The 11,281-nt window shown below is 41.8% G+C and overlaps 1 protein-coding gene across 1 annotated transcript in view; it reads left to right on the top strand.

Moving 5' to 3' along the window:
- Positions 1–10,992, top strand: part of PKP2 (plakophilin 2) — a 37,831-nt gene extending 26,839 nt beyond the window's left edge. Inside the window, exons 7-13 of the mRNA XM_005421063.2 lie at positions 1,466–1,583; positions 3,177–3,338; positions 3,733–3,906; positions 4,675–4,828; positions 6,717–6,906; positions 8,367–8,454; positions 10,009–10,992. Of these exons, the coding sequence (XP_005421120.1) occupies positions 1,466–1,583; positions 3,177–3,338; positions 3,733–3,906; positions 4,675–4,828; positions 6,717–6,906; positions 8,367–8,454; positions 10,009–10,077 (955 nt within the window). The 3' untranslated portion in view covers positions 10,078–10,992. The remainder of the gene's footprint in view (positions 1–1,465; positions 1,584–3,176; positions 3,339–3,732; positions 3,907–4,674; positions 4,829–6,716; positions 6,907–8,366; positions 8,455–10,008) is intronic.
- Positions 10,993–11,281: the final 289 nt, after the last annotated feature.

The following is an 11,281-nucleotide window of genomic DNA, read 5'->3' as shown; positions in this document are numbered from 1 at the left end:
CAGGAGCAGTTGTAAGAAATTTGAGGGATTTTAGAATATATGGGACAAAACCAAACACTGCATCAGCTGAAGTGTCTTTGGCAAGGGAAATTCCACACTTATCTTTAACAGTATTTTTAGTCTGTGTGCCCCAGAAACTATTTTTGCTATGCACCAGGAGGGCTGTAACATGCACACTTCTGTCAGCATGAACATAGGAAAGGGTGACATGCCTTGAATGTGACACATATAGGTAAAATTATGTTCCAAAGGGATTTCTATAGCAGGCCATGTTGTGGGATCTGAATATTGATTCTGTGATATGCAATTCCATGAGAGAATAAATGAACTCATAGATAGAGACATCCTTAACGTCATGACCTAAAGAAAAATTCTAATTACAGTGCTTAGTATGTAACCTTAATATGTAGTTCCTAGAGGGAAAAAAAAAAAGAGTAGAGGTAAAATGACAGTGTGTAAAATGCTACATTCATTTTACAGTCATAAGCCACAGGAAAGCTTAAACCTTACTGCCTTTGTCATTAATAAAACTGTAAACATTGTAATTTTTAGTGGGCAAAGTAGGCATGGAAAATAAGCAGCCTGAAACTATCTAAAGGAACATGTCCCTCTGTGTTTTGATGGATGCTAAGATTGGCATGGGCTAATATTTAATGTTATTTCAAACAAAGAAGTTTGAATGTTCAGTCCTTCATCCAGCAGAGCTGCAGAAGTCAAAAAAAAACCACCTGGATTTACAATTCTGGTATTCCATAATTCAGACTTTGATGAGTTGTAAAAATAATTATACCCCAAAAGTGTAAGTGTTGTTTCTTCCATGGAAATCAGTATCTTGTTTAGAGCCAAGCAGCTTCAAGCAGCAAGCGTGTGTTTGGTTTTTCAAGAGTTTTAAAATCAGTTTTGTAATTCATCTGTAAGTTGTACTTGGTTTACTACAAAGCCCAGCAAATGTTACTAGAAAGCCAGGCAGTGGGTGGGTCTGTGCATGTGGATGTGGAGATGCTGCTGAAACTCTCAGGCCATGTGCCTGTGGATGGGTGATCTTGGATCAAGAACCAGCTCTGTGTAAGTAAATTAATTCTAAATATTAAAATTATAACTGAAAATGGAATAGGGAAAGAGGGACCAAGTTTTGTTTGTTTGTTTTGGGTTTTTTGGTTTTTTGGTGGTTTTTTTTTTTTTTGACTGCTTAAAAAGGATTGACTCAACTTTGAGATGAAAATTTGAGTCAGATCTCACCTTACCCATCCAACCACAGTGGTTTGTTTCCCTGGAGTATTTATTTTTGTCTGGGAGTGAAAATTTTATCTAGAAGAGGCTCAGATTGTCTCACACCTCTGAAGAAAAGAAGCAGTCAACCTCAACTTCAGTATCTCTAAGTTTTGGCTGGAAAAGTTTGTCAGAGGAGCGCAAGAAAATGCCTTTGACTAAATCTCTTCTCCCCAACATTTTCTTTCCTGCACAGAAACATGAGCTCTGCTGGCCCAGAGGGAAGGAAGAAGATGAGAGAATGTGAGGGCTTGATTGATTCTCTTGTGTATTATATCCAAGGAGCTATTGCAGACCATGAGCCCAACGACAAGGTACTCTTTGAGATGAAAAGTGTTTTCCTAGGGGAAATTGCCAAGTGAACATTTTTCTGTTGTTGTTTAGAAACCAGTGTTCAGAACCAGCTGTGATGCAATTACAAAATTTATTTCTTAACTATTTTAAAACTGCCACCAAAGGTGAAAGTCCAGTAAGAAGCTTTTTGAAGTATTTTTATCCTGCAATCTAAAAGAATAGTATAACTCAGCACTGGGAAAACATTTGCAGAATCTCTAGAGAAAAAATGTAGAAACTTCTGGGGTTTTTCGGTTTTTTGGGTGTTTTTGTTGCGTTTTTTGTTTGGGGTTTTTTTTTTGTTTTTGTTTTTGGTTTTTTTTTGTTTTGGTTTTTTTTTTTTTTGTGAGATAAAAGCACAGCTTTCAGAAATGCTGGAACACAAAAGAGTCAGGTGTTGCCTTTTTGGTCGTCTCAAGATGCTAGCTGGCTAGAAGCTTAAAAATTAATCTGGTTACTCTCCTATATATTTAATGCTATTCTCCTATATATTTAATGCTCCATACCCCTTAGGAAATGAAGAATCTAAACCCCTTTGGGTGGCAGTGTGATTAAAGAGCTTGCACCATTTAGAACAGAACTAATTTTCCTAGGTTTTTTTAGGGAAAAAAAAGCTGCACTTTTTTTCCTTGCTGCCTAAGCCTCAGCCAGTAACTGCAAGGACATGGACACCTCCAGGTGCCAGTTTCTCTCACTCTCCCTCCCCGCAGTGAGTGCAGGTGAACCCTGGACACAGATTCTTGGAGCACAGGCTTGTCTTTCAGCTGGGTGAGGTTGGGTGAGAAGAGCAGCTGTCACTGGCATTGGCTGCAGCCTGTAAGGCACCTCTGGTGGGCCTGCCATAGCTTGTGCTGTGCAGTGGTAATTACTGCACATTTATAGCTCTCTTCTAGGATTAGTTACTTCAGCTTGCCCATCTCCCTGCATCCAGTGCCATTAGCTTCAGGGAGAATCCAGCACATTACACGTGTGCCAGAAGCTCCCTGCTGCATTTTGTCTTAAAACCACTCATTCCTTTTTGGCTTTCAAAAGAGGAGCAATGGTAACAAAGCTCTTTGCCACTGGACTCATCACTCAGAAATTGTAGACCTGACCTTTGTCACGTTCAGGAAGGGATGTCTTCTTTTAAAAAGCATTCTTCCCCAGAAAAACGCTTCTTTCACTGGGGAAGATGAAAAGCTTTCCTCTTGCTGATGCTATGGTGAGGTGTGTACATGAGCATCTTTACTCCTAAGCCCTTAAACATTTCTTGGCACATTTCTGTGTCAAGCAGCACTCGCCCAAACAATTCCCAGGCACAGCTGAGGAATTGTGATGTCCCAGGACTGTTTCCAACAGGCACAGACCCCACTCCCAGTGCAGCCCCGAGTGCCAGCTGCCCCCTGGGCTCAGGAGCATCCCAGAAATGTTTCATTTCTCAGGCTGGTGGATCACTGCCCTGAAGCCTGGCTCTTCCATGAGGCATTAGAAACTCTGCAGTCAGTTACGGAAGATCCACAAATCTCTTCCCATGTCTGTACCTGTCCCTTCAACACATGCCAAAGCTTTCAATTTCTCTTCTTTTGTTACTTTAGGCCACAGAGAACTGTGTGTGCATTCTTCACAATCTTTCCTACCAGCTAGAGCTAGAGCTCCCTGAGAGCTATGCCCAGAGCATATATGTGCAAAGAAGAAATATTTCTAACAATGATAAAACACCGGGCTGTTTTGGAACACGGAGCAGAAAAGTAAAAGAGGTAAAGTACATGATTAGTTACATCTCATTTGGTTAATAACTTGTAGCAAACTCTGAACAATAAGGCTGTAATCTAATTAACAATCTGTTATTGATGTATCTGGTAGGGTGACACTTCCTTGCCCCAAAAATGCAAATTTATTGATAGTCCTTCTTGACGCCAATCCTCTGATGGCAGTGACATAGCAAATGTTTTGTTAGTTGAGGAATACTCACTGGCTGGACTGGCCACTATCATTAAGTACTGAAATTTTGCACATTATTATTTGAGCTCAGAACTTGACAGCCTGCAAATAACCTGGTCATGCAGAGTTACAAAATGGCTAGTTCAGCTTGTGGTGCATAAAGCTACAGAGATCACTGTTTCTGAAGACTTGATCTGTTGGCATGTTTAGAAGCAGCAGGACACCCCGCTTCCTGAGGAAAAGAGCAATCCCAAAGGTGTTGAGTCGCTCTGGCATTCTACCCTGATTAGGATATACCTCTCCTTAATAGCAAAGAGTACCAGAAACTACACCCAAGAAGCATCCCTGGGAGCTCTCCAGAACCTCACAGCTGGCACTGGACCAGTAAGTCAGCTTTTTTCCTTTTCTTTTCATCTAGTTCTTGATGCGAATGTGTAGAGTTCAGGGCTGCTGTCCACCTGAGCTCAAATAAGCACTGACAAGTCACTGGCTCACTGACATGGGGAAGGAAAATGAAGAACATTAAAGGCAAAGTCATAACAAGCAGTGCAGCTTTTCCTTGCTTGGCAAACAGTGGGATCTGCTTCTTCTCCTTTTGTGTACAGCTCCATGTGTGGAGTTTGCTAATTCAGCACACTATGAGGGATGAGCAGATGTTAAAAGCACTAAAAATGTAATTTTGTGGAAGACAGTCCTGTGGAGAGAGGAGGGCTCTGACACAACAGCAGATCGCTTTTGTGTTGAAGAAACTAACGCTGTCTGTCTGTGGAACTAGCCAAAGAGCACCTGGGGGAAAGAGGGCTTGCAACTTCTTTTTTATCACCTCCCTTTCCTGTTGCAACTCATACGTAACTCTGGCTTAAAACTATTTGAAATATGCTTAAACTGATGCAGAGAGCTGGCTTTTTCTGAGGCTCTGCACTGGTGGCAGTGACACAAAGTGCCTCTCCACAGATGCCATTGGCAGTGGCCCTCACTGTTGCTCAAAAGGCAAACGGGCTCCCGAGCATCCGTGCGATGCTGCATGTCAGCCACCCTGCAACTCATATGTAACTGGCTTAAAACTATTTGAAATATGCTTAAACTGTGCAGAGAGCTGCTTTTTCTGAGGCTCTGCACTGGTGGCAGAGACACTGAAGTGCCTTTCCACAGATGCCATTGGCAGTGGCCCGCACTGTTGTGCAAAGGGCCAACGGGCTCCCGAGCATCCGCGCCATGCTGCACGTCAGCCACCCCGCCGTGAAGAAGACAGCGGTCTCCCTGCTCAGGAACCTGTCCCGAAACCCCTCCCTGCAAAATGACATAGGTGAGCAAAAACTCGGAGCTTGCTCTGCTCTCTTCACATCAAAGTTTCCTGCTTTGAAAGAAAGCAATGCTCGAAAAACCCGTGATCTGTGAGTTTTGTAGATTTTTCACCAGATATTTGCGGTCACTGTACAGGGCTTAAATAAATAGTTTTGCCTAAACAAGCTTTTCACTTTTTGGGTATTCTTCTTCAGATACTTCTATTGGTCTTACTTTCAAAAATACACAGTTGAAGTAAATTCTACAGAGAGAGTTTTTCTTCTCCTCAAAATAGGATAAAGGAAGATGATTGCCAAGTTCTGTGCTACCACAGCTGCATAATGCTTTGCAAGAAATCACAGAACATCTCTAATTCTTCAAGCAAAGATCAGACTCTCTCTTATTAGACACAAAGCTTTAGAAGTTTGCAGCCCACACAGTTTTCCTGCAATTTTTTTTTAATAATGGAAGCTATAAGGCGCTATAGAAAAATAGTTAATTCTTTTAAGTTATCTCATTTCTAAATAAAGCCATTTCTATTCTGAGTATTCTCATTTCAATTTTTTGTGTATTTAAGACTTTTTCCTACTGACAGGATAAAATATGTTCATATAATTTGTTGTCCTTTTTCATGTTCCCACCAAGGGAAAGGGGAAATTCCAGGTATAAAGATATCTCATGGGACAGATTACCCTCCCGAATTCTGAAGAACAGTCTCTGGGCCTTGTTTGAGCCTTAGAGAACATTCCCTATTAATGAAAATCTTAAAACATGTTGTTGGGCTGATTTCAGGGCATAATCCATATGGTGTTAACAATTACAGGTTGTGAATCCCCCTGAAAGAGAAGACATTAACTGATAAGTTGGGATGTCATCAGGAAAAAATCATTTATGAGAGTATGGGAAAGACAGAATAGCACAAAGCTTTGGGGGCAGGTGCTCCATCTTGCACATTCACAGTTGTTCTTGTTTTACCCATAATAGAGAGGTCTGGGGGAATTTCAGGTGAACCTTTTCTCTATCAAAAGATGTGTATTGACTGAAAGCATGTGGGAATTCAGGTCAAATTCCAAAAAGAACAGCTTTGGCCAAGGAAAACATTTGAGAGGGCACACTGTTTTCTAGATTATAAGGGTCTAAATTTATCAAACAAAAAGAATCTACATTTATCCAAATTTATCAAGCAAAATGAATCTCCATATCAAATGGAGATAAATTTAACATAAAACACCTCTAGCAGGGAAGTGGCAGCCTGCAGCTGGCACATGCCTGGTTGTGGTATTTTGTGGGGTCCCACCGTGGCAGGAAGGAATGAATCTGACTCCATGTTCTTAGAAGGCTAATTTATTATTTTATGTATTTATATTATGTTGAAGATTACTATACTAAAACTACACTAAAGAATAGAGAAAGGACACAGACAGAAAGCTAAAAGATAATAATGAAAAACTCGTGACTGCTTCCAGAGTCCTGACACAGCTGGACCGTGATTGGTCATTAAGTAAAAACAATTCACATGTTGGATAAACAATCTCCAACCGCATTCCAAAGCAGCAAAACACAGGAGAAGCAATCAGATAACTACTGTTTTCATTTTTCTCTGAGGCTTCTCAGCTTCCCAGGAGGAGAAATCCTGGTGAAGGGATTTTTTCCACAAAATATGACAGTGACATCTGGTAAGTTCAGTCCAGCACATGAGCTATTAATGGGCTGTGCATGAGGCCAGGTACAGGCTGCCCATTGTAGTGTGGGTGCAGCTTCACCTGAATTTTGGGGATGTTATGCAGGTAGGAAGCCATGAGTGTGTGTGTGGTGGGAGCACAGAGCTCCCTGCTGAGGGAGAATGGGAGGAATAAGCTGAATCTGCTCCTGTTAGTAATGGAATTGCTTGTCTCTCTCCCACCTTGCAGCCAGAGAAGTCCTGCCTGACCTGGTGTCAGTCCTGCCCGAGTGTGTGCCAGGCTGTGAGGTTGCCTGTGAAACCACAGCATCCATCTGCTACACCCTGTTCAACCTGACCCAGGGCAGCTCGCACAACGCGCGGCTGCTGCTCAGCGCCCACGGCCTGCCCAAGGTCATTGCCATCAGCATCAACGACAGGTGAGGGCTCCTCAGGGTCATTGCCATCAGCATCAGTGACAGATGAGGGCTCCTCAGGGTCATTGCTATCAGCATCAACGACAGGTGAGGGCTCCTCAGGGTCATTGCCATCAGCATCAGCGACAGGTATGGGCTCCTCAAGGTCATTGCCATCAGCACCAACGACAGGTGAGGGCTCCTCAGGGTCATTGCCATCAGCATCAGTGACCTGATGGCTCCTCAAGGTCATTGCCATCAGCATCAATGGCAGGAGAGGGCTCCACAAGCCTCAAGGTCATTGCCACTAGCATCAACGACAGGTAAGGGCTCCACAAGGTCATTGCCATCAGCATGAACGACAGGTATGGGCTCCTGAAGGTCATTGCCATCACCATCAATGACAGGTAAGGGCTCCACAAGCCTCACTCTGTCCCCAGGCAAAAAAGAAACTGCGGCCTCTGCCTCTCAGGGGGGGAAAAAAGCTTCATCTCAAGGTACAGGACAGCCCAAACAAGGGATGTGAATAGAATTGCACTGATTGGGAAATACAGAAAGATCTCTTAGGACAACTCTCCCATCCACAGCTAAATTCACCAGGTTCTGGCATTTTACATGCTCCTCATTTAAAGCATTAAAATAACTATATAATATTAAAGTATTTAATATTATATAAATTAATACAATTTAATTTTTAAAATTTAGGCATATAAAATAACTAATATTAATAAAGCATTTTAAATAACTCCTCAGAATATAACTGCACCACATTATCTGTATTCTGATATATATGTAGTGACTAATCAGCAGATCTCATCTGTACCCAAAATGTCTTTCCTGTTCATTGTAACACAGCCCTGATACACTTTAGCAATAAAGTGCAGGGATACATTTTATAGAACCTATAGATCTGTACTTAAAAATATTGGCATTTTAGAAAACAGATTCAAAATTTAATCGTTCTTTAATATGTAAACAAATGCAATTAATATTTTCTCCAAAGATAATTGATGTTTTAAAAATATGAGTAAGTATTCCATTTGCCTTGCTCTCTCTTTGCAAAATGAAAGAGGAAATCAATCTCAGTAAAGGAGGCCTCATGAGGACCTGAATAGTTTAAATCCTGTCTAACTAACAAGAGATTTTACCTACAGGAAAGATTCTTTCAAATGGTTGTTGTGCTGAGGTTATTTTCCTCAGCTGAAAATGCACAATATGATAGCTGCTGTAAGATATAGGGCAGAGCACTTGATTTCTCCCTAAATTTGAAGAATGAGTGGAGCAGGGAGGCATGTTTCATTTGTTTCAGTAATAAGGACAGCCTGAAACATGCTACAATACTTAAAGGGTGGCAAACCAGCACTTAGGAGTAAAGAGAGGTAAAACAAATGCTATGAGGTTATGTTTGCTGAGGTCTGCACATGCACCATGAATATGATGTGGAAATTTAAATATGCTTTATCATTCTTTTTGCAAAATGGCAGCAATATGTTCAGCAAAGCCAGCAGGGCTGCTTCAGTCCTCCTCTACTCCCTGTGGTTGCACACCGATCTCCACAGTGCCTACAAAAAGGTAAGCACAAAGAAAAATAATCTGTTCCTTCAGACCTAGAACCCTTTTATTTGTCCTTTGGGGCCCTTAGCACTCCTGTACATTTAAGAATCGACCTGTGATAGGATTCAAGTGGTCCCTGAATTTGGTTTTCTTATTTACTTGTGCATAAGCAATGCATGGCCTTCATTTTTGCGCCTCTGTGTTCATGTTCTCTCCCTCTGTGGTTTTATACCCACTGGCAAAGCTTATGAAAAGCATTGCTGCTCCTGCCAGCAGTGTCAGGTGGTGGGAGGTGATGCAGAGCAGGTGCCCAGCCACACTGGCTGAACCAGCCTGGCATGGAGGAGCCACAGAAGTGGCAGCCAAGCCAAGGGCAGGGCAGGCAGCTCCCTGCTCTAAAAGCAGAGCAGCTCTGTCCCCATTGCTGTTTGCACAGCCTGCTAGCCCAGGTTATAGTCACACAAAACCTAGGGCCTGGGAAAGGTGTTGGCAAACGTTTACTGCCATAGTCAGATCAAACAAAAAATGGCCAGCATGAGTCTGCCACAAACCAGTTTGGCTTTTTTAAAGCTCTGTGCCTGCTTTTTCAACCCCCAGCTGAGTTAACTTCCACCTACCTACCTTCACCCTGCATCTCAAACTGATTCCAATCCTTGTGTGTTTCCTGTTCAGGATGTGTCACTTCAAATTCCCTGTGACCTAAAACTGTTCCAAGTTCTCAAGCAAGCTGTTAGCATTTGTCATTCAGCTGTTTCTCTTTGTAGATTTTTTTTTGGTTGAAATTTGCTCCAAAAAACTTCCTTAGTGTAAACTTTAACAGTGTTGCATCACACTTAGCAGGTATGGCCCCACAAACCAGAAATCTGTGTTCCAGAATAAGGCTATTGGGCCATAAAAATTCCTAACTAGTTGTCTCTGGTTTTTTTACAACTGCATTCCTGAATTTACCATACAATAAATTTACCATACCGTCAGCAATATCCCTGATGGCATGAATTTTATGAATTTACTTGTAGTTTAGGAAAGTCTATAGGACACATTTGTCAGACCTGATTTTCCAAAATGCTGATTATTTGCTCTTCCTATGCAAATCAGATCCCCTAGAGACACCAGGTATGGCACCGAAAACTTCAGAACCACCTAATACCCAGATAGTTTTGAGACTTTAGTCTAATAAGTCACAGAAATCACTTGATCAAATGAAACTGATAAAACCCTGAGTCATTTTGGCATTGCCCCATGTTCTTTGTTCTGACAGGGCTAATCTCAGCTAGGTTGATCTCAGCTAGGTTGATCTCAGCTAGGTGAATCTCAGCTATCAATCAAGTGAAAGTTAGGAGTCTGTAGAGCTGAGGTGGAAGAACAGGCTCCTGGTACAGTCAGTGGAGGGAGGTCAGCAATTCCAATTGTCCTCTCATCTATCCTGGGCTAAACGAGCCTGTTCTGTCTCTGTGACTGCTCAGGACTCTGCCTAGACCCCTACCATGACTCCTTATCCAACTTTTAGGCAGCTGGACCCTTGCAGAATCAGCACTGAGGATAATGAACTGTTCTGTTTCTTCCCTTCCAAAGGCTGACTTCAAGAAGGCAGATTTCGTCAACAGCAGGACCACAAAAGCCTACAACTCACTGAAAGACTGAATCAGAGCACAGCACCAGGGAAAACAGAGATCCTACAGCAGCCACTGTAACCATCTTCACAGGGCTGGCGTCACCAGCATGATCCACAAAGTATCCCAGAAAAAAAAAAGGAGCTGATTTGCTATAAAGACTTAAGTGGCCAGAGAGTGACTTTTTTGAGTTTTTAATCCTCATCACTTTGTTGTCACTGACAACATCAATACCAGTATGTCAACATCAATACAAATGTCAATACAAGAATAACCAAAGATGGATTCTCCAGGATGTCTGAGGTGAAGTTTCATCCAGGTTTACCACAAGTCAGAGCTCCAGATGACTGCCTTTGTTCTGTACAGAGAAGTTTGAAATGCTGGCGGGCAGCAAATTCTTTTCAGACTCTTTTATACCAAAAGTTTTCTACAGTGGGTAAGCATCAAGTGCACTGCTCAGAATTTAGTAGTTTTTCACTCTTTTGTTTCTTCACACAGCTGAATAAGAATCTCCAGACTCTATGAGTATGCACAAGAAGCTGCTTCACTACATGAATGATAAAAGCACCAATGAAGTTAAAATTACTATTTTTGTATTGCTTGTTTTCATGGGCTCACTGGTTCCTAAGCCTCTTTCCTTTGAGATTGCATCAGCAACAGGAGCAAAACTGATTTTACATAGATCTTACCATCCCTTGCTCCTCTCATCCTCCCTCACATGGCTGTTGCATTTTACAACTGTGTCCAGAAAGGATTTTAACTAGAACCACTAGGTTTAAGGCACTGTGTTTCAGACACTTTGGGCTGAACTTAAGCTCATCATTCTTTGCTAATTGGTGGAGAAATTATTTGTGGGTGTTTCAGTGATTGTTTTAAGAAAATTGCAATTTCAAAACAATTCTGTTGATAATCTATATATAATAAAGGGAGTGGAGTCTTGCCTTTATTTTTGAAGTAACAGACACACACAAGGGGCTGGGCTCTGTGCTGATTAAGGAATTCATCTGATCCTGCTTCATATTCTCTTACTTGAAATGATCATCCTCCCTACAGCAATTACATGCAATGTGATAACTTTGGGACTATGCCTGCACAAGTGGGAATGGTAATAGGAGGGGAAAAAATTCCTGAGGACCTGAAGGCTCAGGTTTTCATTATATGATGCTCAAGATGGTAAAGAAGCACTTAAAAAAACCCATCTGCTACATTTAGTAAGTCAGATTTTTCTCAAAAAA

Source organism: Geospiza fortis, unplaced genomic scaffold (assembly GCF_000277835.1).
Source record: "Geospiza fortis unplaced genomic scaffold, GeoFor_1.0 scaffold10, whole genome shotgun sequence".
NCBI classification, from domain to species: domain Eukaryota; kingdom Metazoa; phylum Chordata; class Aves; order Passeriformes; family Thraupidae; genus Geospiza; species Geospiza fortis.
The sequence above is the reverse complement of the archived record's forward strand: the minus strand, read 5'-3'. Positions and strand labels throughout refer to the sequence as shown.